The sequence below is a fragment of the Xenopus tropicalis genome, chromosome 6 (assembly GCF_000004195.4).
Source record: "Xenopus tropicalis strain Nigerian chromosome 6, UCB_Xtro_10.0, whole genome shotgun sequence".
In the NCBI taxonomy this organism is placed as follows: domain Eukaryota; kingdom Metazoa; phylum Chordata; class Amphibia; order Anura; family Pipidae; genus Xenopus; species Xenopus tropicalis.
In genome coordinates this window covers 110,107,999-110,133,244 of record NC_030682.2, presented here as the reverse complement: position 1 = coordinate 110,133,244, position 25,246 = coordinate 110,107,999, and the positions used below count along the sequence as shown (strand labels likewise).

At 36.9% G+C, this 25,246-nt stretch overlaps 1 protein-coding gene across 3 annotated transcripts in view; it reads left to right on the top strand.

Moving 5' to 3' along the window:
- Positions 1-12,877: 12,877 nt before the first annotated feature.
- The window catches only part of znf521 (zinc finger protein 521), a 204,925-nt gene continuing 192,556 nt past the window's right edge, over positions 12,878-25,246 (top strand). For 2 of the 3 annotated variants that reach the window (XM_012965300.2, XM_004915209.2), the window contains exons 1-2: positions 13,026-13,107; positions 13,707-13,865. In XM_012965300.2, coding sequence (XP_012820754.1) covers positions 13,826-13,865 — 40 coding nt within the window. In that variant the 5' untranslated portion in view covers positions 13,026-13,107; positions 13,707-13,825. Of the gene's footprint in view, positions 13,108-13,706; positions 13,866-25,246 lie in introns of all 3 variants that reach the window. The other variant, XM_012965302.3, reaches the window with a different exon arrangement.

Below are 25,246 nucleotides of genomic sequence, written 5' to 3'. Positions count from 1 at the left end.
GACCATGACCCTCAGCCTATAGGCACAAGGCTGTATGTATATACAGGTCATGGAATATTGAGGTGATTTCTAGAATCCTCATATTTTAAAATATGATTTCTTATGATACCCAAGTGTGAAACACAGTGTTCCCCAACAAATGCCTTTTGGGACCTCAGCCTTTTTGCAGCAAAAGTTCTAAATATATGACATTTAGCACAGCAGCAAATGGAAGCAGCAATGGTGAACTCTAAGCAGAAGCAGCCTGTATTCTAAGTTACAAAACAAATGCTGGGGCAGGCAGCGAGTCCAAAAGCTGAGTCAGAGCAGTTGCCTACTGAAATCTGTATCCAGAGAAAGTAACAAGGCAATATGTGAAAACAGATAGAAAAAAATTCCACAACAGCAGATACCAGCTTTGGTAACACAGAGGAGCAGAACACCTGCCCTGTGCATGATACAAGCGAGCACAGAGACATAACAGCGTGTCTACAGTGGAACCCTCTGTGGACTTCGAGAACTTAAGAGGAAACTGACTTTTTGCTGAAAACATGTATTCAATATTTTTTTGCTCCCTAAGAATCATCAGGAGGAGGAGCAATATGTTAGGCATTCCCACTGAATTAAATCCTTAATTTTTCCCTGGGTTGTTTCTCATTTTAGAAAAAAATCACTTGCCCAGGTAATGTTCCATAGCATCAATGCTCCATCATCTAAATGGCTTTTCCCAGTCATCCCTTGTGTACATTTGGACTTGTACCCCATAGAAAAATGTTACAATATTTAGTATATTGTGCAGATGCAAGACTAAATCTGCACCAGGGATGCCAGGAAAGCCATCAATAAAGGTTTTATCTCCTCCCATAATTCCTGGATTAATGGACAAACTCAGAAAGAACCCTATAGGCTCCAAACATGTTGTGTGGCAATAAATTTTGTTGAGCAATTAATTTCTGCTTTAAGCCTTTTCTTGTACCCAGTTGTATTAGTTCTATTACGTACCCACAGTGGATGTGCATACAAGTGTAAAGGCTGGTATAATTTTTTGACTTAAGGGAAACAGTCATTTTACTACTTTATTGGACATAGACATTTTATTAATTAAGCTCTGGATTATGTTATCTCAGGGATCTGTCAGTTAGGAGCAAGACCATGTAATGCCATGTTGTTGAGGTTTGATATGATCTGTGCAGTAGCTGTAAGGTAACTTCTTGACATTTGCTTGTGGGTGATTTAGTCAATGCATGTTTAAGTAGTTAAATATGTATAGGGTTGTCATTTGTGGGAGGCTTCTATCCATCTACCTAATATGAGTGCTTTATTGGAAATAGTTCCTTGTGGCAATTAGTGTGCAAATCTACCATAGAATACTGCTATTACTTTTTTTGTGTACCCGCCCACACAACCATCTATCCAAGAAGCTGTCCCAACACCATGTTTGGAAGAAATGAGCAAACTGGGATCCTTTTTTTAATTAAGAATAATTGTAGCATAGTGGAGAGAAGCTTATATAACATGGTAGGGCAATGTATATTAATAGTATATTCCCATTGAGTCCAAAGTATTTGGTGATATTTCAGCAAAAGATCTACGCTACAGAAATTTTTCACACATTTTTGCTCATCACTACTAGGAGTAATGCAGCACCATGTTCTATTGAGTAGTAAATGTTTAGTTGTGTAATAGATAGCATAGGAGGTGATCCAGAGCCAGGTTCAAGAGCCTCTGGGCAGATATGGATTTGCAGCTAATTTCTGCATTTTTCCATTGGCGAATTGTTTCATGAAACTTCTGCGAAAATTTGGCGCAAAAGAATTTGTCACGCGTCAAGAATAAGCACATCAAAAAATGTTGCACAACACCCAAGTTTCATGGATGTTTGCCATTTCGCAGATTTTTCTGTTGTTTTGCTACTTTTCCAGCTAAGCAAAATGGGACAGATTCGCTCATCACTATTAATTAGAAAGTTTTAAGTAATTTATAGAATATAGTGTTAAAGAGATAGCTAGCAATCAATTGCAAGTTGTATTCTATTGAATGCAGTCCAGTGTTACATAATGAGATCCTTTATATTTCAAAAATGTTACTTTTGTGGGGGGGGTGGGTATTTTTTTCACAAGTGTACTACATTTTCTTTATATTGTCCTACTGGACAGTTAATTTTGTATTTGCTTGGTAATTGAGTTGGATGATGTTCTTATTAATATGACAAAATGTCAAAAACACACAGTAACTACAAGTTATCCTAAATCTTATAGAATATAAATTGAATCTTAATGAAACATTAATATTTTGATTTGCTTCACATTTAAGTGTCTTCGTGCCAAAAAGGCATTTGCATTTAATACAATAAAGGCCAAAATATATTGCTGCCATGAGGTACATATCCCTAATGTGCATTGGGTGTCATTTTTACATGCCAGGCTTACATATTTATGTTTTGGATAGCTTATTTTAAGTGACATTTGATGTGGTTATTTATAAGTAATACATTTCGTTCTTCATGTTTTTCACAATTGAGAGCATCCATCATCTTAGTTGATTTATATATGATTGCCTAAAATGTCCTAAAGAACTAACTCTAAACAGTCAAGATAATCAATTTCTTGCAAGACTTAAGTACAATAATGCAAGTATAAACTCATACACTGACAAAATGGACATTATGACAGTTTCTATTTTACATTCTTATGGATAATTGTATGCAAGTTGTTTTCACTGATGATGACCCTTTAACCTGCATTAGGATTGTCTTGGTCAATATACAGGTGTGGGACCTGTTATCCAGAATGCTCAGGACCTGGGGTTTTCCTGTTAAGGGATCTTTCTGTAATTTGGATATCTATACCTAAAAAGTCTACTAAAAATAATTTAACTATTAAGTAAACACAATAGGATTGTTTTGCCTCTAACATGGATTAATTATATCTTATTTAGGATCAAGTACAAAGGTACTGTTTTATTATTACAGAGAATAGGGAAATCTTTTTTAAACATTTGAATTATTTGGTTAAAATGGAGTCTATGGAGGTCGTAGAACTACAAAAGATGTTGTGTAATGAAGTCTGGATATCATCACTCACTGTTTTATTGGTTTTAGACATGTTTTTACCATGTTTTTCTTTCTTACACACTAAAGAAAAATGTCAGTTAATGGACTGTCAAAATATTCTGATATGCAATGTTTCACATGTATTCTGTGACGATCTTTCAAACTTGGCAAATAAAAGATGTGAGTTACAAAAAAAAATGGAGTCTATGGAAGATGACCTTCCAGTAATTTAGAGCTTTATGGGTTTCCGGATAACAGATGCACAGTGATCACAATTTTCCATTCATTTTAAAGCTATTTGCTAAAGTAAGTGCTACTGGAAGCAATGTTGATGTAGTACTTAGTATTCTCTCCACTCCTTGCTCTGACTACTTGTACTACTTAAACATTGTATCAGTAGTTAGTTAGGGATGTTCCACCGAGATTCCAATTCCCACAATGTCTTGCATGTTCTGTGAGTAAAAGACCTGGAAGAAAAAGAATGACAAAAGCATGCAAGGTATTGTGGGAATTTGAGCCTTGGCAGCAGAAGAATTGATCACCGCCACATTGTTTTAGTAGTCAGGCAAGCAGTGAAGTTAATTGCACAGCACACATATACTGCATTTAATAAAATATTTACATATAACAAAATCATTGAACATCAATTCGTATGGGAATAACAGATGGTTAGAATCACATTTTTTGGATTATGCAAAAAATATATAATTTAGGTGGCCATCCACTTTTAAACCCTACAAGGCTCACTATCCATTTGACCTTACGGAGCTAAGCAACAGCCAAAGAACTCCTAAGCAATCAAATTTGTAACATGAAACCAATTTTGATATAGCTGCAGTCAAAGTGGTTGGAGTAGTATAGTGGCATTCACACCCATTCACTAATCGAATAAGTATGATACAAAAAGGAATCAACTGAAATGTGCTTATTTTTGCATGTTACAAACGATTGGGATTCGCAGCATAAGTTAAGTCAGCTGTTTTTCCATGATAGTAACGTATGCTGAGGGTGCCATTAAAAAAAGATGACTTTGGACCTTCTCAAATACTTTTTAATAGTGTTACCAAGCTTTGAAAGTAATTGTGCTTAAGGTTTTGCATACAATGTACTGTACACTACTAGTTATCACATTAATGCATTTCTCAATAATGTGAATTGCTGTTCTAACGGACGCTTAATTTATATATGTACTTGGATTCTCATTAATAATGTTTATTGGCTTACAATTCCATGATGATTTTACATCAAGTGATTGCTTTTGCATTTGCCTGCTTTGCAGAGGTTGTACAAGGACAAAATCTATTATTATAACGCTATACAAACAAAAATGGATTTTTAAAAAAGGCTGTAACCCTATATTAAATAAATCAATTACATGTGAAATCTTTAAAAATGTTAGAAATAGATCCTGATGTCCACTGTTTTGGAAGAATTAAATATTGCCAAAAATCATTCTTTAATCACACATTCAATGAGCATGCTTAAAAGTTATCAGTTCAAAAAGCTTAAAGGTTATCAGTTTAATGGTCCCTAAAAACAGGGGTTTTTTTTTAAACACTAAGGGGCACATTTATGATTGCTTAAGCCATTCAAGCATTTTGGGCAAAAATACCACATTAAATACAAACACAAGGAAGATTCACAATACACTGGAGACCTGGGGGCTGATTCATTAAAGTACGAGTTTGAATCCCGAATTGGGTAAAATTCGGATTAGATACGATAATTTCTGATGATTGCAAATAGTACAAAAATGCTTACTAAAAAATCGTATGAGTCACAATAATATCGTATTGGCGATCCAAAAGTCACAAAATTTTCATATCCGAACGATCGTAAACGGCGGGAAAACCTTTCCGACTCCGATCCTTCTGTGCATGATTTTGGAAGCCTCCCATAGGACTCAATGGCACTCTGCGCTCCAACCTGGCCCAAGGAAAGTCATGATACCGACGCTTGAATGAATCCGAAACTTTCATACTCGGCATGACAATACGATTTTGTCGCACAAATTTTGTCAAAAATTATGAAAAAGTCGCGCAAAGTACAAAAAAAATCACAAAAAATGCGCACAGTCCGAACAAATACTAATTTTTTGTATTTCGTACCTGTCTTACTTCAATAAATAGGCCCCCTGGAGTAGAGGTGGTGTGCATATTTTTTTTTTTATTCCAAGGCTAATTGTAGATTAAATTGTATATGCATTTGTATATACTTCAGAAAATCTAACACAAAAATGAAGGGTCCCACAGCTAGTGTAAAGGCTAAAAACTATTACAATGAAAACGAAGGTGAAATCGTTCAAGGAACTATGTACACAGCATTAATTAAGTCACACATGGAGTAAGGGGCACAGCTTGGACACCAGACATTTCATTCAAAAAAACTTGATATGGTTTTAGAAATGGGCAGTCTAGTATTCAGCTGAATTGATGGATTTAATCTTTGACAAATTCAATTTATTTACATAAATATAGATGTGCTTTAGAGGTGCCATGATCAATTTGTACATATATGTACAAGGTATAAACAAAATCAATACATAGATTTGTCTAATAAACATGTAGGACAGTAGAGGTGAAAACAGAATATCCATTGAGACTGGAGGACAGGAGATATCAATATTACAATGCAAGACATGGATTGGAGCTTCCTAAAACTGATGAATTATCCTGAAATTGATAACAAATTAGAATGGGGGTGTGCTATGTTGAAGCAACATTAAAAGGGAATCGTGAACCACAAACTTTCTGCCATCAAACGTGTGCCCTAAAAGTTAGAAAAACACTACTGACTTGATATTCATATGGCATTTGCTCAACCATGTCTTCTTTCTTTTCACTAGATCAAGACTGTGCTTTTCAAGTAATACAAAACATAGGCTATTTCTCTATTTTCCAGTTGCTGCAAGTTTGACTTGTTAGTGCCTGACCAATTTTTATTTACTTGACATAAGATTGTTTTGACCAATTTCTGCCTCACAGGAATCCAAGCTGGTGTGTGCTGCAGTGAACATGCTTTAGTTCCCTGATAGAGTATATTGTGCCTTATTGCACAAAAAATGGTCAAATCGTCCACAAATACAGACATATGGTTAATGCATGCAATGTCAGGAAAAGCCTGTTTGTCCAACAGTACATGTAGCTGTATCTTTGCTTCTTTCTGAGTTTTAGTTGTAGCCTAATTTTTATTAACATTTAGCAAATATAATCCTTCATTATGTTATTACATTTCAAGCTGTGTACATCAAATCATGATGCACACCTGGCCAACATTCACACCTGCGCTATCTTTGACATTCTGACATTCAATCTGGGCTTTCTGATGTATCTACAAATACTATCCCTAAATCTTACCCTAAATAGTCTTCTTAACGTATCTTAATGGACTAATAAAGATGAAGTTTTATCCTTTTTAATCCGGCGTGCTTGGAGCTTCTTTCGTTAGAATATTTCATCTGAACACCCCCAACCACTGCTCCAGGCCCCATCAGCCTAGTCAAATGAAGTGACACCTCCTTTTGCACTCCATAAAACATAACGTAAATTCTTCTCTTTTTTTGTTACACCGACATTGTGACCACAAAATCAGGTATTTTTGCAATGCTCTCTATAAGAAAGTGTCAAATACTCTCCCTTGTTAATTGCAAAACATGAAAAATAGGGAAAACTTTGTTAGCTCTCCTCCCATTTCCATGCCACTTTGTGAAATGTCACCTCATCTTTTATAAATAGTCAGCTCTTCTCCTAATACAAGCCGCTCTTGTGTAAACTTGTGTCAGACTTTCTTTTACTACATTGCCAATGTAACTTCTCTTCTTTAGTTTCCTCTGCATTCCAACCACATCACTTTTATAAGTATAATTTTTCTACATTTTGAACATTTCATATGCACTACTTTTTAGTAGAAAAAAATGTACTTCATACAATCAGGCAAATAAGAAAAAAATATAAATAAATATATGTTGTGTCATTATTGTCATTATTTGCATATATACTATACATATATATTAAACATGGTTTTGGGAATTGCATCTTCAGCTAGCCATTAACAGGTACACAAATTACCAGACAGCCCAATATTATCAACTGTTCTGAAACATACAGGCAGGTTAATTTGTCTCTGATAAAAAATGACCACTGTGTTTGTAAATGAGATAGAAACTTTAGATTGTAAGCTTTACTCAGCTGAAGTGAATGATGTACACTCTCTGTTAGGCTGATGCCACACCAGGCGTATGGCAGTTTTCAGCTTGCCGAAAATATACGCCATACGCCTGGTGTGGCATCAGCCTTAAGTGCTGTTCAATGTCAGCATTATATAATTAAAGGATAATAATCACTTTTGTGCCCAAATATAGCACAGATCTAGTTTGCAGAGACCAGTTGGGATTGGTCCAACATAAGTTACAAATAAAAAGTCTAATTTGCCAACTGCCAGCCTAGATATCTGACCAATCCCTGATATTGATAAGTGAGGCATCATTTTGGCCTAATACAAAGGCCAATGGACCGATAATTCTCTCATGAATGGTAAAGTACTTAACAAGTTTGGTCTGTGAAAGGCCATCTGAACACTTGATCTGATCTCACGTTAAAGGCAAGACAGGGTTTCCACATTTTGCCGGGAAGGAGGTCACAGTATTTTAAACGATTGGAAATATTTTACCAATCAAGTACAAAAGTGACTATAACGTCATCAAAAGTAAAGTAAAAACATTAAACATTGCTTTTAGCAAAAGTAACTCCTTTTTAATCTGAGACTGTTAATCCTTTATATACAACCTGTATTTTACATATTTGTTTCCTGTATTCTTTTATCCCCTGTATCCTTGTAAATTATGTAAGGAACTCTACACCCCATGGCACTATGTAAATAAGCTAATACATACAGTACATACATGATTAATGTTTTTATTCTATCACTCAGATCCCTCTGAGCTTGAATACAAGCATCAAGTGCTCATAAAGATTGTGGTAGAGGCAGATATATGACCATCCCACTATTTCATAAAAAAACCCAGTGCTCATTGTGCAGGGTCATCAAATCAGTTCTCTAGAGACTGAAATTTGTATAACTTCCTTGTCTTTACATAGCATATAAAGAATAATCTTAGCCCGCTAAAGCTGCTAATATTAACAAACTATAAACACAATGTGAATATTAGAATGAAAATGGTAACATGCAAAATACATTAACATTCTTTAGTCAATCAAGCAGACTTTTGTCATTTTCCTATATATATATATATATATATATATATATAATACTGCGAGCGTCAAAAACTGAACTCTAGTCCCTGTCAACACACTCTTGTGTAAACCACTGTGTATGTTTGTGATAAAGAATGATAATTAGAACACACTCACTACTCATTTGTAACACAGACCACAGTGATCCAAACTTTTAAAAGTAATTATTTTTTTTATGGCAAGTTTAAATCAGGCACTATATTTTATTCATCATTGCCTGGATGATGAGGGTAATTTTCAAAAACACTATGGGGTGAAGTAATAAAAAAGTCTAACGGTTTCCCACATCTTGTAATCCATAGCAACCAGTTGGCTTTCAAACGGCTGAACATTAAATGCTATCTGCTGACTAGTTACTATGAATGTACATTAAAAGTTACCTCTAGGTCATGTTAATCATTTTTCAGTGATAGGGCTGCCTTTGTGTGTACTTGTTACTTGACGTTACTAAACCTGACTGTTTTGACGACCTGACTGTCCCCTTCTCCGCCTGTCAGTTATAGCTTGTAGTGCTAGCGACTACTGCAGCACAAATATGGCAGCCTCCTCATAATGGGAACATAAGGGATCGGATGAGAAATGTAAAAGAATCAGGCAAATACTTTTAAGGAAAAATTATAAATAACATGTCTGGTGTCCGTATCTCTTTAATGTGCAATACACCCATGAACCAATAGTGCTTTTATTGAATGTCTGCACTGCCAATATTTTCAATTAAAAGAATACTTTTTTGTAACTGTTTTAATTCTAAATTACTAATAGTTTGTTTTGTTTTTTAACATTACATCCTCCCCTTCTTATGGAAAGAGCTCTAAATACAAAACACCCTCCAAAATGCTGCCTGCGTTTTAGGTTTATAAATAAGCAGAAAGGATTAACTGGGAAGGATAATTTCATTAATTGCCTCTCACTCAAAATACTGTACCTCTGAAGAACCAAAGAGATGGGGCCAAGTGTAAAATGAAAGTACTTTCAGTTGCACTGTGCTGATTGCAAATTGTGGCTGCACTGTTTAGTTCAAGAAATGAAAATAAACATAAATTAATTTACTCAAAACAAGTGGGTGGATGCAAATCCAATATAAGCCCGATACTTTCAACTAATGCTGAACACAGGTCTATCTTGCCCCTTAAGTGTGTTGTAAAGTTCTATTAGCTGTCACAGAAATTAATCATTTAGAGACACTGCTACTGGAAATGATCTCTGAGAACCATTAGTTCCATAACTAAAGACAAGAGGATGAAGATGTGTGAGCTGTTCCCGGACATTTTCCCCCTTTCTGGCTTCAGTGCATTAGTAAGATGATAACAATCCACATTGTGGCTCCTATCAAATTCAAAAGTCATATGTGGTCCAGGGGTCAGAACAGGTCACACTGTGGCAATCCGCAGTCTAACACCAAAACCCAAATGTTAAAATTTTCTATGAGGAACAACTGTAGGACTTTTCTATTTAATAAAAACTTGTACAGTATGTTTTTCTCTTTACTCTTTAGCTATGTATCATTGCATGTTTTACTATGCTTATTCTTTGCTCTAGATTGGTGTTTTTCCAGCTATAGCAAATACATAGTTATTTCATTATAGTTTGAGAACATATTTTACATCGCCCTATAAAATCTATTAAAAAGACATGCTGAATGGATAATTAGCACTAAATATATATCAAATGCATGACGGCACAGATATATGTGCAGTCTGCAGCACAAATATAAATTGCTGGCTAATTAGCCATACTGCATGTAATATCCAGTTTTAAAGAGATGAGGTATTACCCCTAGTTTCTCATATCTAAAAGTGTTTGCCTTAATGTATTAACTTGTATCATTATCATGTGATACATTCAAACAGGATATTGCATAAGTTTTTGGTCCCAGATTTTAAGACCTATACATACATACATATATTCTGGAACAGCTATTTCACAACTTGGGAAGGGTTGACCAGCGTAGGTTATCTTACCACAGAAGCTAAAAGCTAATTGCAGTAGTGATGGGCCATTTCAGAATCCTACAAGCAGGTGCTGCATAATAAAGGTCAAAAGAAGCAAAGCATTTTTAAGAAAATGGGTGACACTGGGAACATATGTGCTTGAGGACCACCAACATTAGCAAAACATTTTGGCTTGGACTGATGCTTCTTAAGAAAATAAGCAAAAACATTTTTTTCATTGTTCTACATAGATATGTAGAACAATGAAAAAAAAGTTTTTGCTTATTTTCTTTGTTTTTAACTCTACTTAAATTTTATAATTTCAGCTATGCTATATAATTGATCTTTCTTGGTAAAGTGCATTTTATTGCAGTGTCTGATTTAGCTTTTAGCACTTGTCTTCAGTACTTTGAGCTTCTTCACAGTGCTGTCCATCTTTAGGCTGTATGGTATGCAGGACGGGGACTCCTTTCTATTACTCTATCTATTACTCTATGAATACCAGCTATAATACCTGCTAAAGCCATGAACTATATTGTAACTAGGGATGCACAAAATCTAATATTTGGTATGATATTTGGTTTAACTTTTTTGCCAAGCGTTCAGCTGAACCAAATCTTAACCCTTGATGATGTGACCTTAAAGCTCTCAATGAGACATTTTTTTTTTATTCTTAATTATTTACATTTTTTCTTAAACTTAGAATATGCAAATTAGGATTTGGATTTAGTTTAATATTCAGCCAAACCATTTGTGCAGTATTTAAACAAATCTAAAGACTGGATTTGATGCCTACTTAGTTGTAACACTATGGCTTTAATTTATTTACTTGCTGTTTCCACTTTTGCTGCCTCGCTGTGTTTATGTATAATGTTGTGCAATGAAAAAAGTGTGTCTCATATACATATACACCCATACATTGGAACCACAATTTTACATTTCACATGGGATGGCATCAAAACGGCGTAAATTCTGGGAAAACAAAGAGAATCTGGGAAAAATAAAAAGAGCTTGAGTATATGGGACCACAAAAATACCTGCATCAATTCCCAGAAATACGTACATAATATTGGGGATCTATTATATATCTCACTTTTAAACTTACAATCTATTTCCATAGTAATGGAAGTAAGGTGTTATGGTTAGTCATACTACTTTATAACAACATTCTACTCTAGTTTAAAGTCTTCTAAAATCTCATGCTTACCTTTTAAATTTATAAGCGTTGATATGACTTTTCCTAGAATCCAATGCTATGCCACATTCTGTTCCACCCTGCTTAGAGCAGGGATATCCATTCCAGCTGTTGTTAAACTACAACTCCCAGCATCCCCTGACAGAAATTGCTGATATACAAATATAATTCAAATATCTATATGGATTTACCATATATTTCTGTTACAGTTTTGGTGACTCCTATTGCCTAGGTATACATTTTTAGAGTAATATACTGCATTTATTTAAAGGATCTTTTACAGGATGTAACTATTACTTTGCAGGAGTGTTGTTTATTGAAGGGTGGGAGGCATAATTAAGTTTTACTTTGTTAAATGAATTCTATCAAGTGATTCATATACTGACTTTTAAGCCTACTCCATTTTAAATTATATTTATGCTGCACCAAAGAAAACAAACTCAACCACATTATTTTGCAACCAAAATGTAGAGAATGTGATGCACCCTTATCACAGGAGACGATACTGAGTGCACATTTACTCCTGTTAAATTATGGAAAAGTCATATTTTTCTTTGCCATGCTGTGAATTCTAAGCTGTTACTGTACAATTCCAGTTTAAATCCTTAAGCTACATAATGTACATGCCACAATTCCACTTTCCACGTTGTCCTCATTGCTATAGATATAGGAAGGAAGTTAGGAGCAATAAAAAGAAACATTGCATTACATTCCAGCAAGAAACGCATTACACTTCACAGCAAGCAAAGGTGCTGAAGTAGAATTAAAGCACGTTTTATAGATGTAACAGTATATTAAAATGCCTTGGTCAGAGAGAAAGTGCAAGAGAGAAAGACGAAATAGGAGGAGAGAAAAGAGGGACGGAAAGAAAGAAAGAGAGCCCAGTTGGGGTGCATGTTACAATCAAAAGTGGCCACTTAAGTAAGAAGACTGTAGGTTTTTATATTTTAACCCTCCAGTTTGTGTTTCCTTTAGCTAATATACAGGCTTCCCCAGCTTAGCCGTGTGCAAGTTTGAAGCAAGATAGAATGAAGTGCAAGCACACATGGTTCATGCAAAACATCCGTTCTAGTAAAAGCCAAGGATGAAGTGGAAAAGGCAGACAGCTTGGCTCTGTGTATCTTTCCATCTGTTCAGCCAGAAGAGGGACCTTGCCACTCTCAGATAGCTTTGCATGCCTGCTCTCTCTCTCGCCTCTCCTTTTCTCCAGTCAGGGGGAGAGAAAAGCGGATTGAGGAAAGAGTCCATCTCTCGCAGTTGTGTATCTTTAATAACACACAGTGGGCTGGGAAGGGAGGGGGTTGCATTTGATGCGTGATTGTGTTTGTGTCCATGTGTGTGTGTGTGTATGTGTGAGATGGGGCTGCGCTTGTGTTGCAGCTATTATTTCTCTCTATTTCCCCCTCTATCCGTTCTATTCCCTGATCCTCCTGCAGAGGCTCCTGATCCAGGTCTGAGTAGCTGCTTGGCGTCCAGTCCACGTCTTGGCTGAGTCCCCCTCGGCTTTTAATCATGCCCCTCTGTCTGTGTGTGAGTGCAGGCAGGCTGACAATGATTTCCTCAGTGATTACGTACAGAGCGAGTCCCTGCGGGTTAGGGGCCCCCTCTGGAGCCATCCTGATGGCTTTGGGGGCCTTGCTTCTATTTTCCATTATTATGTGGACTACCGGAGCGACAGCGCAGTCCAAGACCTTGCAGGTTTGTGATGAGGAGGGAGCACACAGCAGCAGCAGCAGCGCACATCTCCTTCTCTCTGCTCTCCTCTCCCCAATCCAGGCGCAGACTTTTTTCTCTCCCACAGACAAGGAGCACATCCCGCTCCATCCTAGCAAGATCCCAGGCAGCCAAACAAGAAACCCCCCAACCCAAATAACTACCAAATAAACCCCCTAAATAATCAGCACCCCCCCTCCTTACACACAACCCCAACCCAAATAATAACAATCCTAATAAGAAGAAATAAACGCCTCCCCTGTGCAGGAGCAGTGTAGCTTGGCTCTTAGTTGTAGCGCTGGCGGGGTGAAGGGAAACTAACCTTCCTAACCCACCTTATCAGCGCCACAATTCCTTTATTTCAGCGTTAAGCCATCGGCTTGAGGATTTTTTTCTAGTTTTACACCGTGCCACCCCTTAGGAGGAATAGAGCTGACATGTAATTTCACAATATTTTTGGCATTTTCTGAATAAAAAAAAAAAATGCAGATTTCCAAGCCACCGAATCAGTTTTGATAGCAGTTTTTTTTCTGTATAGAATTTGAAGCGAGTTTTTTTTTTTTTTTTTTTTTTGGCCACTGAAGAGGGCAGGCAGGGAGGCTGGAGGAAAAGCAGAGAGAGCTCTTGCTGAGGGACCCTCCGTTTGTCTTGCCTTAGTTGGGAACGGGCTGACATTGAACAACTTCAGCTGTTTGCTTTTAGGATGTCTCGTCGCAAGCAAGCGAAGCCAAGATCGCTGAAAGGTAAGAGACCGAGCGACGCTCCTTATGTTAGAGCTGGGGCCAGCCTATAGCCGGGATACTGGCACATCCCGCTACCCTCCCTCCACACAGAGGAGATGCAGCGGATCGGGGGTGGGATGGCTAAAGCAGCCAAGGCAGGGCTGAGCCGGACTGGGAGGGAGACGGCTTAGTGCAACGCAAACTTCCAAACTCCCAGCCATTCTCCCCTCTCTACTTTTATTGGTGCTTTCTGTTCTACACCAAGCTTGATTACACAGGACCAGGCGACTGTCCCAGAAAGGGGGGGAGGGATGTACGATATCTGAGCTATTGTTGCAAGCCTTTGTGTTTATATAATCGATACACTTGGAAACTTTGCGCTAGTTTTTGTGCTTAACAGTAGTCCTAACGCGTAAGTTTCCCCCCCAAAAAACCCCCAACCACTCCCATGGCCATTGTTGCTGGAGAAAGTGGTGGGGTTTAGCGCTCTCCTAGGCTGACGCGTTCCTTGCGGTTGCATGAGGGAGACCGAGTGGGCATGGGGGGAAGCTGTTCCCATAAAGTTTAACGAATCCGGGAGCTCATGAAGTTGGACAAAACTGTGCTGGAATGTCGGGGAGTTTGGAGCGCCTGGTCACGTGACGCCCGGCCGCCTCGCCTGCTGCTGTCGCTGCTTCTGCCTGAGTTTGTGTGAGGAGCAGGGAGGGACATGGGCAGCCACACAGCTGCTTTATACACATGCTAGCTACGTACTGACCAACTGCTCATTAGCTTCAAATATACCTATTGCACTAAATACACACACACACGTATACGGTGTGTGTCAGGGAAACCTGTTTTATATTTACTTGTCTGTCCTCCTGATGTGGCCCATAAGTTGTACAATGCTAATAAGGTCTGGTCTGAATGGGGTAACTGCTTAGTAACCATACAGTCCTACATTTCCACTTGGTGTGCCTGACAAATACAGTGGGAAAGTTGTGTGTGTATATATATATATATATATATGTAGATATAAAAAAAAGATTGGTGTGTTTTGTTTGCATGTGTTTGTGTGTGTGTGGCAGGCCAGCGGCGGGAGTGGGGAAGAGGACAAAGGGTGGCTTGTTGTGGTTGCACTGAATGCTGTGCTGGGCCCACTGGAATGTTCATGGAGTCTGCTCTCCAGCATAGAATTCCTGCGCTTTACCACCGTTAACCCCTTCGCTTCTCATAGGGCGGCGAGAGAGAGCTGGTGCCATTTAGAGCTGGAGCCCATTAAGCCTTGCACTGCTCATTAAATCCAGCTGTAAAAATAATTTTACCCTTTAGTAGCCAGAATGCATCACTGGGCCTTCTCGGTAATAAACGTGGCGAAAAGTTTAACTTTCACTCGGCGTATAACTTGACATTTTTGCGCAGTTAATGAATCAGCGTGGCCTTATTAATTTTCTATCACTCCTCCCCAAAAAATACACTGTAATAATACAGTGCAAGGGCTGCACTGTATTCATATACACCCTCTTTGTGAGAAAGAGCGAATAAAGATTATAGGTAGTTCTGTTTTTGTCTTCCATTTTTAGGCTTATTGCCTTAAACTTGATCACTTGCTCCTGATTTTCAGCAAAAGGTGGCTAAGGATCATGGTTTTTAGGCTCGTATTGGACTGACAGTCTTATTGCTAATAACTTTTTTGTATTTACAAACAATCATTATTATAGTACAAATAGAATAATTGCAGCCGATCCTATTTCTTGAATGCTAGAAAGATATTGATGGCTTTAAGATGTGTAGCCCACTTGATTGAAGATCTTACCTCTGATTCCGGCTAGAAATGTAGCTTTCTTCTTGTATGGTGATATTTCAAAAGGTTAACATTTTTAAATAAATATTGTCCCTTTCACAAAACATCATTTTGCCTTTTCCCCTTCTTGTTTTCAAAGGCTTCCACCAGAATTATTGCTTCAGGTCCTTCGAGTGTATGTTTTAAACCTGATGCCATTTCAAGTGCATAAATGAGGCATAACATTTTACATTTTCTGCTTCGTAAGGGTGAAGCCATTAACAGGGAAAATGTATGGGTAATGTAATTGCAAATGTTTGCACACAATCTGATCATTTTTAACATTTCCACACAGCTGAGGTCAAAAACAATGGCACTCAAATCCAAACTATAAATGATCAAGCAGATGGAAAGTATGCATATCATAGCATTTGTCTGGAACAAAGGACAGGGCTATTAGAAGTCAGAGCAGCAATCTGGGATGCCTTTGCACAGTTTCCTTAGTTGGCCTTCTGGTTTCTTGTGTGACAAGTAATCAATGCCATCAAATTGTTACATGCTATGAAGAATTCTTTAAGGTGAACCTATCATTTTGTTTGACAATGGTGGAACTAGATGTCAAGTATTGCACAATATTTATTTTGGAAACCATTTCTACATTTTATGCATTCAAATTAAAAAAATATATATAAATATATACTGTGAAAACTGATAGTCCTAGAACTGTAAGATTAGTAAAGTTTGGTCATTTTCATAAAGTCAGTTTTTGGAAACTTGTTGATGTTACCATGCTATAATAAAACTGCAGCCCTTTAATTAGGGGCTGCATTTTACTAAATTTATGGGCTGTTTGCTGTAAGCACATCATTTTGATAGGATAGTTTTGCAGAGCACACAGCTTCTCTTTGGTGATTTTTAGTTCTTCAGTTAAGAGGTGATTTGTTTTTAATATACTACTACGTTATTGCTTGTGAAAGCTGCTTATCACAGGATCTTCATTATCCCAGTTGTACCAGAAATAGAGGTGGAGATTTATTACAATTGACCTACATATTGCTTTGACTCTAGTCAGGCACCCAGAGCTTTTAGTTTCTTGTAATTACTTGCCACAGCATATCCACAAGTAACAGAAAAAGAAATATACTTTTATTTCACTATATCTGATTGTTTTCAATAAATATTACATGTTCAGCTGTCAAAGTAAGTCTTTTATAACCAAAAGCCAATTTTTGTTTTTATTCAAAGGCAATGATATTAAATACAACCTACAATACAGTATGAATAAGAAATAACCTATAAGATTAAACCTGCGGCTGTTTCCAATAATTGATGCCCATAACCTTTAAATCCTTTTTATTCTTATTGGGGAAATTAAGATGGGCGGAGTTATTTTTATTATTATTAGTGTTTAATTTATACATTCATAGGCTTATTTTTATTACATAATGAAATTAACAAAAATGCTGTATCTCTGGATTTGATGATTTGTATTCCACATAAGTGTTGTTCTGGTGCTCAGCTGTTACATTTGTAAGCAAATGCACATTTGTTGATATGAACTACTTAAATGTTTAGCACTAGCAGTTAGGGTGGCCAATTTTTAAAGATATTTTCAGATTTTACATGGACATTTTGCAAATTTTGTCTCATAGTGTTAAACTTGAATCTGAACTGAAGAACTAACTTTGTTAACTAGACAACTGCTGCCTTTGAACATAACCATTCAATATCCCTTTTGTAGGCCACTCACCTAGCGCTTGATTGCTTAAAGCCATCCATTTGCTCTCTATTGGGTATGGCACGAGGGATGTAATAGAGCCCAGGGTTGAAGTATCAGTCACAATGAATAGGTTATGTCTAGCTCATAATTCTGTGTCAGTAAAACTTTTGAATAAGTGGATGTAAGCCCTCAGCGCATGAATGTTTGCGCCTCAATTTTTCAGGTGGATGGTTTTGCTATATTGCTGTTTAATTTAAGAGATGTCAGGTTTTAGGTAGAAAACAGTAAATTATAATTTGTAAACTGATTAACAAGCCTTCTTTTAGATTTTTTTAATTCTCTCTAGTTTTAGTATATGATAAAAACAATGTCACTGTTGTCAATATTTTTTCAGGAAAAATCATAAGCATCTAAAAAAAAAAACAGATTTAAAAAATAATAAAACAAAAATATTATTCTGCTACCCTTATGGTGTTTTTTTTTTTTACAAACATGGGCTTTTGATATGAACATTTTTTACAGGGCTGTTTTAACCAATCCAATGACTTGATATAGATGATGATGATGATGATGAAGTGCAGCAGAATAGTTATATAACCAGTTCTCATGACAAATGGTATCCCTGCCCTTATGCTACCACCTTACTGGTCAACAATTATGTTTTTTTTTGCCATATCACTGTGCATTGAAGGTGTTAATACTGTATGTTCTCAAAAAAGTTATTGGGAGATGTTTGATGTTGGCATGTACTGTTGACCCAATACTCAATAATATGAGCATAATATTTTGACATTGTTGCCCATCTGTACGTATTTTTACCTTACTGTAATTACAGTAGTTAGAAATATACGAAGAAAAGGATAGCCTATATACTATATCTGACCAATTTATATTCCTTATGGAGGATTTTGCAACACTTATGGTAGCACTCTAGGTTGCTGTTAGTTAACATTATCATAGGAACATATTAACAATCTATATTACACCATCCAGGATGAAGATAAAACAATCATGATTTGGTATCATCATGCCAAATATATTGTGAGTGCTTTATAAAACTCCTTTACCAATATGGTTTAAAGATAAGATTTTTCTGTGATATATGGGCTTTTGTGTATTGGCTAATGCACTTTGGTAATTTTGATCTGATGTTTATCTGACCAACCGATACAGGATGAGACTGCATCGGGACTGCATTGTAAGCAATGTGGCTGAATGTGACTGTGGCTGAATGTGAGTTCAGAGTACATAATACCCTTGGACTACAGCATTACAACATTGGTCCTGCAATTCCAGTTCTTATTTTCATATTTGAACTGCAATGATAAGTCAGTAAAGCCAGTACACTGCAGTCTGACCAGTCTAAACTGATTTCAGACCGTAATCACGTTAAAATCACCGGTGTGCATGAACCCTAACATCTTTACCGAGAACACTAACATATTCTGCATCTCTTTACATAGATACATCCTTTATACATACATACTACTAAGGGGACTTAAAATGATGTATGTTTGACTTACCTATATGTATTCCAATAAGTTGTATAGAAAACAAGAATTTAGATTTTATTTTTTTATACTTAGTTTTGGTGTGTTGTAATAGCCCTCAAATTTTTTTTTTTTTTTTCTGGGAGTAGTGAAGTTTTTCCACTTCGAAGTGAAGACTAGATGCGTTCCAGAATACATTTCTAGACGTCTGTGTCTCATTAATTGTTTCCAGACGGATTTATCGTCTGACGTGGTTACAGTATGCTTTTGAACTGTATTTTCTTTCTTTACTGCACAGGAATATGTCATAAAATTATTTCAAGCTGAAATAGCTTTTGATTTGAATGTTGCTATCTTGGCAATCAAGATTATTCTCTGGCAAATGCTTCTTTTACCCCCAGGTGTATTTGGATCTTTCCATTGGCTCCTGTAAAGCTGTCAAAGGTCAGTCTTGGCCCCACAGGGAAAAATTCAACTTTCTAATCTCATTTCAATTAAATCAGAAATATGGCCTTCAGTTTTTGTTGCCTAGGGATGTAGATACAGAAGGGAGCTAGTTTTCTTCTCTGTTGCTTTGTGGGTTCATATTGTATAGTACATTGAGTCAGATATCTTATTAATATTACAAAAGAAGTCAGCCATTGCAGTTATCATTACCATGGTCTTTGTAGTCAGTAACCTTAAATAACAACACTAAATGCCTTCAGAATTGGTGAAGGCATTTGTTTGCATCATTAAATATTTGTAAGTATATTGCATTGGTTTTCCTGTTTTGTGTTTTATTTCTTTTCAGTTTGCATTGCATATTCTAAATATTGTAAAAGAACTTTATGAAAAGCTCTTTGCTAAATAACACTACCATAAATTAGAAATACTTAACTATAATGATTGCACTTTATATGTTATCACACAAATACATATACAGTTACAGGATCACTTATTAAGAATGCTTCTACCTAGGGTTTTCTGGATAAGCGATCTGTCCATAATTTGGGTCACCGTACCTTGAGTCTGCTATTAAGCTTTAAACATGAAATAAACCTTACAGAAATTATGAGATGGTGTTCCCCTAATTTGGAGCTTACTGAATAAATAGCTTCTAGATATTCATGCTGTTTTATGTGCATAACCACATGTTACACAAAATACTGTAGAACCCCGATTTTACATTTCCCAGGTCACCGCATCAAAACTGGATAAATTCCAGGAGAACTTTAAATCCAAAAAAGAAAAGTGCAGCTTGTCTGAATGGGGCTGCATCAAAACGGCGTCCATTCTGGGAAAACAATAAATCCGAGGATATAAAATCAGAGTTCTATTGTACATGTTAGTTTCTTTTTATGGAATCCTTTCTGTATGTATAACCCACATTTAGAGAATGTTTAAAGTTAGACATGCAAATCAGCATTTAAAGATGTAAAGCATGAAAAAAGTTGTTTATAAGCAATAATATTATGATCACTTTGTCCTGATTTTACTGTTGTTCCTTCTCTTGTACTGCAAATTGGCTAAAATAAATATATTGATAATATATTTCCATGTAAATATTCTTGTCCCGAATTGATTTGTGTGAAAGTATCCACTTTTAGTGTTAGATGGGAATATTCTTTTTGCAGAGGTAATTATATGTGATTTAATTCTTCACACGAACCTTTGGGCAGTCCTATTCCTTTGCACACTAGTGTTTCATTGCTTACTGCAGTAGGATAACATGCATTGTTTTGATATGTGGCAGTCTAGCTCATGTCTCACTTGTAATGCCGCAGGTTTTGGCAGTCCTAGTGTTTGGTTGGTGCTACTTGCTGCTTCCATTTATATCTTTATGATCTAATGTTAACTCTTAGCTGTTATAAAAATTGGTCACTTCTTGTTTGTGATACCAAAGCCTTTTTTTTTTCTAATTCTACTAAATGTTTTATTTTACACCAAACTTTGATAAGGCAATTTGTTTGTCAAGGGGCTTAAATCAGTTGGATTAATTTAGAAAGCTATCATCCTGTACTTATTTTAAAGGGACAGTACACCATGTTGCCATTGTTTTGCCTATTGTTTTAATCATAAAAATTGTATTGTTTGCTTCCTATCTTAACAGGGCAAATGGGGAAATTGAAGCTACTCTGTGTGGTCCTTGTGAGGAAGATAATTAGTTTACCAGTTTACCTCCTTTCAACATTTGTTGTGACTGTTTTGTTAGCAGGAGTCCAGCAGAGAGTGTATCTGTACAATTACCTACATCGGAAGGATCAAACATGAAGTAGCTTCAGTCTCCTTGTTTGACCTGGGGGAAAAAAAGCAAAAATCATTTATTTTTTAGTCAAAACAGTGTGTTCTGTACAAGCCCTATTAATTGATAGGGCTTATATGAATGCACAATGTTGCAGTCTAGAAAGGAAGGATTTTGGAGTTTCTGGTATTTGCCCCGTACTGCTTCAAATCATATACTAAGTGAAGCCTGGTATGCAAAAAAACACTTGCAGCAAAGATCCCGTTTAGTTTTACATATTTGTAAGCTGTTTTTGCTTGTTTCTGCTTTTAAGTTGCCTGCAACTTAACTTTTTAAAGCAGTGGCTTTCACACTTTTGGGAGTTCATGTCCCCCTCATGTAATAACAAAGATAGACATATTGTTTATATTTGTGTCAGCCTACTATAGTTTCAGCGTATAGGACTGCAGGTACATCAGGCTGGTCTTCTCCCAATCTCACTCCTAATCTCACTCAAACAGGCCTTCAGGTTTCTTCCTCCCACTCCAATATTCCTCGCCCGGGCCCCTCTGGGATGGCTAGCGCCACATTTTGAGAATGTTATGTATAGTATGGGACATATTTATAAAAAAAGGAAGAGAAAATAAATCTCCACAGTATTTTATTGTTCGTTTTTAATTTGATTAACGGTTACTCCAAGTGCTTCACTAGAAACTTTCCATTATTTTAGGGTGGTTGCTTTCTATGCTACATTATAAAAGTATGGAACAGCTTGCTTTAAAGAAAAGGCACTCCTAGTTCTTTTTAATAAGAACAAATACAACAGACTAAGGTGGTCTACTTTTATTTATGTTCAGTTATCTTTTTATATGCACAATGCAGAAAAATTATAGCTGTCCATACAAGGAAATATCTGATTCTTTGGCCAGGTTACCAAGCAAGTGGATCTTTGCCAAATTTGGCAACACAGGTTGCGGGCCTGATCTGCTGCTTTGCTTATTCAGCTTTCAGACCAGCTATCTGGTTAGCTGTATGCTCAGGACCATATAGTACAGCTTCCACTTAAACGAGTAAATAGTCACTCTTCAGTTATCATTACCCTAAGCTTAGGTGTGGAGGGGCACCAGAAGAGAGATACAGAATAGCATGTGTCTCTTTAAGTTAAAAACTGCTATATCAAATGTCAAAATGGGGCATTTATATAAGGAAGTAGTGTAGCGACTATTGTGTAAAGTATAAGGATATTAAAAGTCATGACCACATAAAATCACAGGTCCACATGGCTATTAAAAATGCTGCAAGCAGAAAACCCAAAATAGATCTGTGTGCCATTGCCCTGAGATTGAGGTAGAATCACATGGGAAAAGTAAATGAGCTTGTTGGTAAAGTAAAATTACTTTTTCAAAATTTAAGTACAATTCCCCCAACACCATTCTCATTTACGGATGCCACATTCTTTCATACAGGTCATCAAAGTCAGAGGTCGTAATTTTTAAGACAGGAGGTTCTCATTATTCATTTTTTATGAAAAAAATTACCTCATTTACAAACACCAATTATAACATCGCTAAGCACTATATCTAAGCTATATTTTACAGGATATTCATTGCTCTTGTGTGTTTTAATGGAGAAGGAAAGGCTAAGTCACTTGGGGGTGCCAAAATGTTAGGCACCCCAAATGACTTTAATCGCTTACCTATTACCCCGGGCTGGTGCCCCTGTTAGGAGAAAACCGCACCAGCCCGGGGTACCTGTGAGTGTGGCCTCCTCTTCCTGCGTCCTTCTTTTCACTGTATTGTGCACGCGTCGGCCTAGGGATTTTGACACAGAACGAAACTCTCGCTACAGCTACCCCGGGCTGGTGCGTTTTTCTCCTAACAGGGGCAACAGCCTGGGGTAAATGGTAAGCGATTAAACTCACATGGGGGTGCCTAACATTTTGGCACCCCCAAGTGATTTAGCCTTTTCTTCTCCTTTAAGGTTATTAGTTGCACTTTTTAACATCATAAAGTACAGGTGTGGGACCTGTTATCCGGACTATTTGAGACCTGGGGTTTTCCAGATAAAAAGTCTTTGTACCAAAAATCATTTTGATATTAATGAAACCCAGTAGGATTGTTTTGCCTCCAATAAGGATGAGTTAGATATTAGTTATGATTATGTACAAAGTAGTGTTTTATTTTTACAGAGAAAATGAAACCATTTTTATTAATTTGGATTATTTAATAAGTTATGAAACGTTATGCCTTTATATATAATAAATCTACACAAAGGATGGCACACCGCTACATAACATACCTCGGGTGCTCGGTAAAAGGTTCCAATAGTATATATATATATATATATTTAGATTTTGGGCAGGGCCCTCTTCACCTCTTGTATCGGTTACTGATTGCTTTATATGTTACTCTGTATGTCCAATGTATGTAACCCACATATTGTACAGCGCAGCGGAATATGTTGGCGCTTTATAAATAAATGTTAATGTAATGTAATATATAATTTATTCATAGTCTTAAGATAAATCAACACTAGACATACAGTGCATGTTCTAGTATTGTGGTGCATCTGAAGCAAAACAAAAAAAAACGTGTTCCTCGGAACATAGTGACCCCCCCCCCTCTAAATTCTGGATAAATCGGAAATGGGCCTGCAGTACAGTTTAGTTATATGTAATAGTGACTAAATGTCTGTGACTGTGAGCAATACATGAGCGTATGTTTATTTTTAATTTTAGGCGTGCTAACTTGATATGGAAGAGGCAGGGAAGGAAAGATAAGGTACTATTGGAAGACTTTTACCTGTATCTGTAACTATAAAAAAGTAATGCTGGTAATCTGAAGGAAGAGGAAAGAGCACCTGAGAATTAAGCTCAGATCTCTTTTTATTTGTGAAAGTATAACATTAAGCTGTTCATGTATGTGTGTTGTGAGGCACAGTTTTTTCTTAAGCCTTGGGTTAGATGTGCCACCCCAGATTTCTGTATCTAGACAGTCATTTAATATTTAAGAATTCCAGCTCTGTTAAATATTTTAAAAAGGCCTGAGATTCAACACACATCTCTAGCGCTGAACTTGACACAAACTGCAGATGCCATCTGAGGTGATCTGAACAAATCTGTTGGCTAAAGGCATAATTATGCTGGGTTCCCATGAAACATAGTTTGTACACGGCTTCCCATACCACTAAATGATATGGAGGTGCACGCAAGTAGATGCATACTCAGATGTATTTCAGTAGAGATTTATTATTTCTTAAATAATATTTTTTTTTCATGTGCAAGTAGTCCCTACAGTAATGGAAAAGTAATATACATATGTATTTTTTAACTAGAAAGTACGGTGTGTTCTGTCTTTAGGACACTTAGCAGGTATCGAAGCGCTTTATTATAAGTTCATATAAAAGTGTTTCTACAATTATACAGCGATTCTTGTTATTTAAAGTTATTGCCTTTAAAGTTTCAGGCATATCCTTGGCTGATAAAATGCATAAACACGCCATTTTGGGTGAGAATTGCCTAATAAGCACTGAAGGTGATTGTCAGAGAGAGCAATGGAAAATATTTTAGTACTGTGGATTTCGCCTCTTAAAGGACAAGGAAAGGCAAAATCACTTGGGGGTGCCAAAATGTTAGGCACCCCCAAGTGATTTAAATCGCCTATCTTTTACCCCAGACTGGTGCCCCTGTTGGGAGAGAGCAGCACCAGCCCGGGGTAGCTGCAGCGCTTCCTCCTCCCTGCTTCGCAGTAGAGTGAAAAAGCTGAACTTTAACAGAGAAGTTGGCTTTTCACTCTACTGCGCATGTGCAGGTCGTGGGGTCCCGGCAAAACGAAGCCGGAAGGAGGAAGCGCTCGCTGCAGGTACCCCGGGCTGGTGCTGTTTTCTCCTAACAGGGGCACCAGCCCGGGGTACAAGGTAGGCAATTAAAGTCACTTGGGGGTGCCTAACATTTTGTCACCCCCAAGTGACTTAGCCTTTCCTTCTCCTTTAAAATACTGCAAGCCAACTACCCAGAATCACCCTACATGGCTTTAATGCTATATTTCCGCAATCCATCTTTTTACTATGCCTTCGCTATACTTTCCGCTGACAGTATTATGGAAGCTTGTGCAAAAATACAAAATAAGCTGTACTGTGATTTACAGGTATGGGACCCATTATCCAGAATGCTCGGGACCTGATGTTTTACGGAAAAGGGATCTTTCTGTAATTCAGATCTCCTACCTT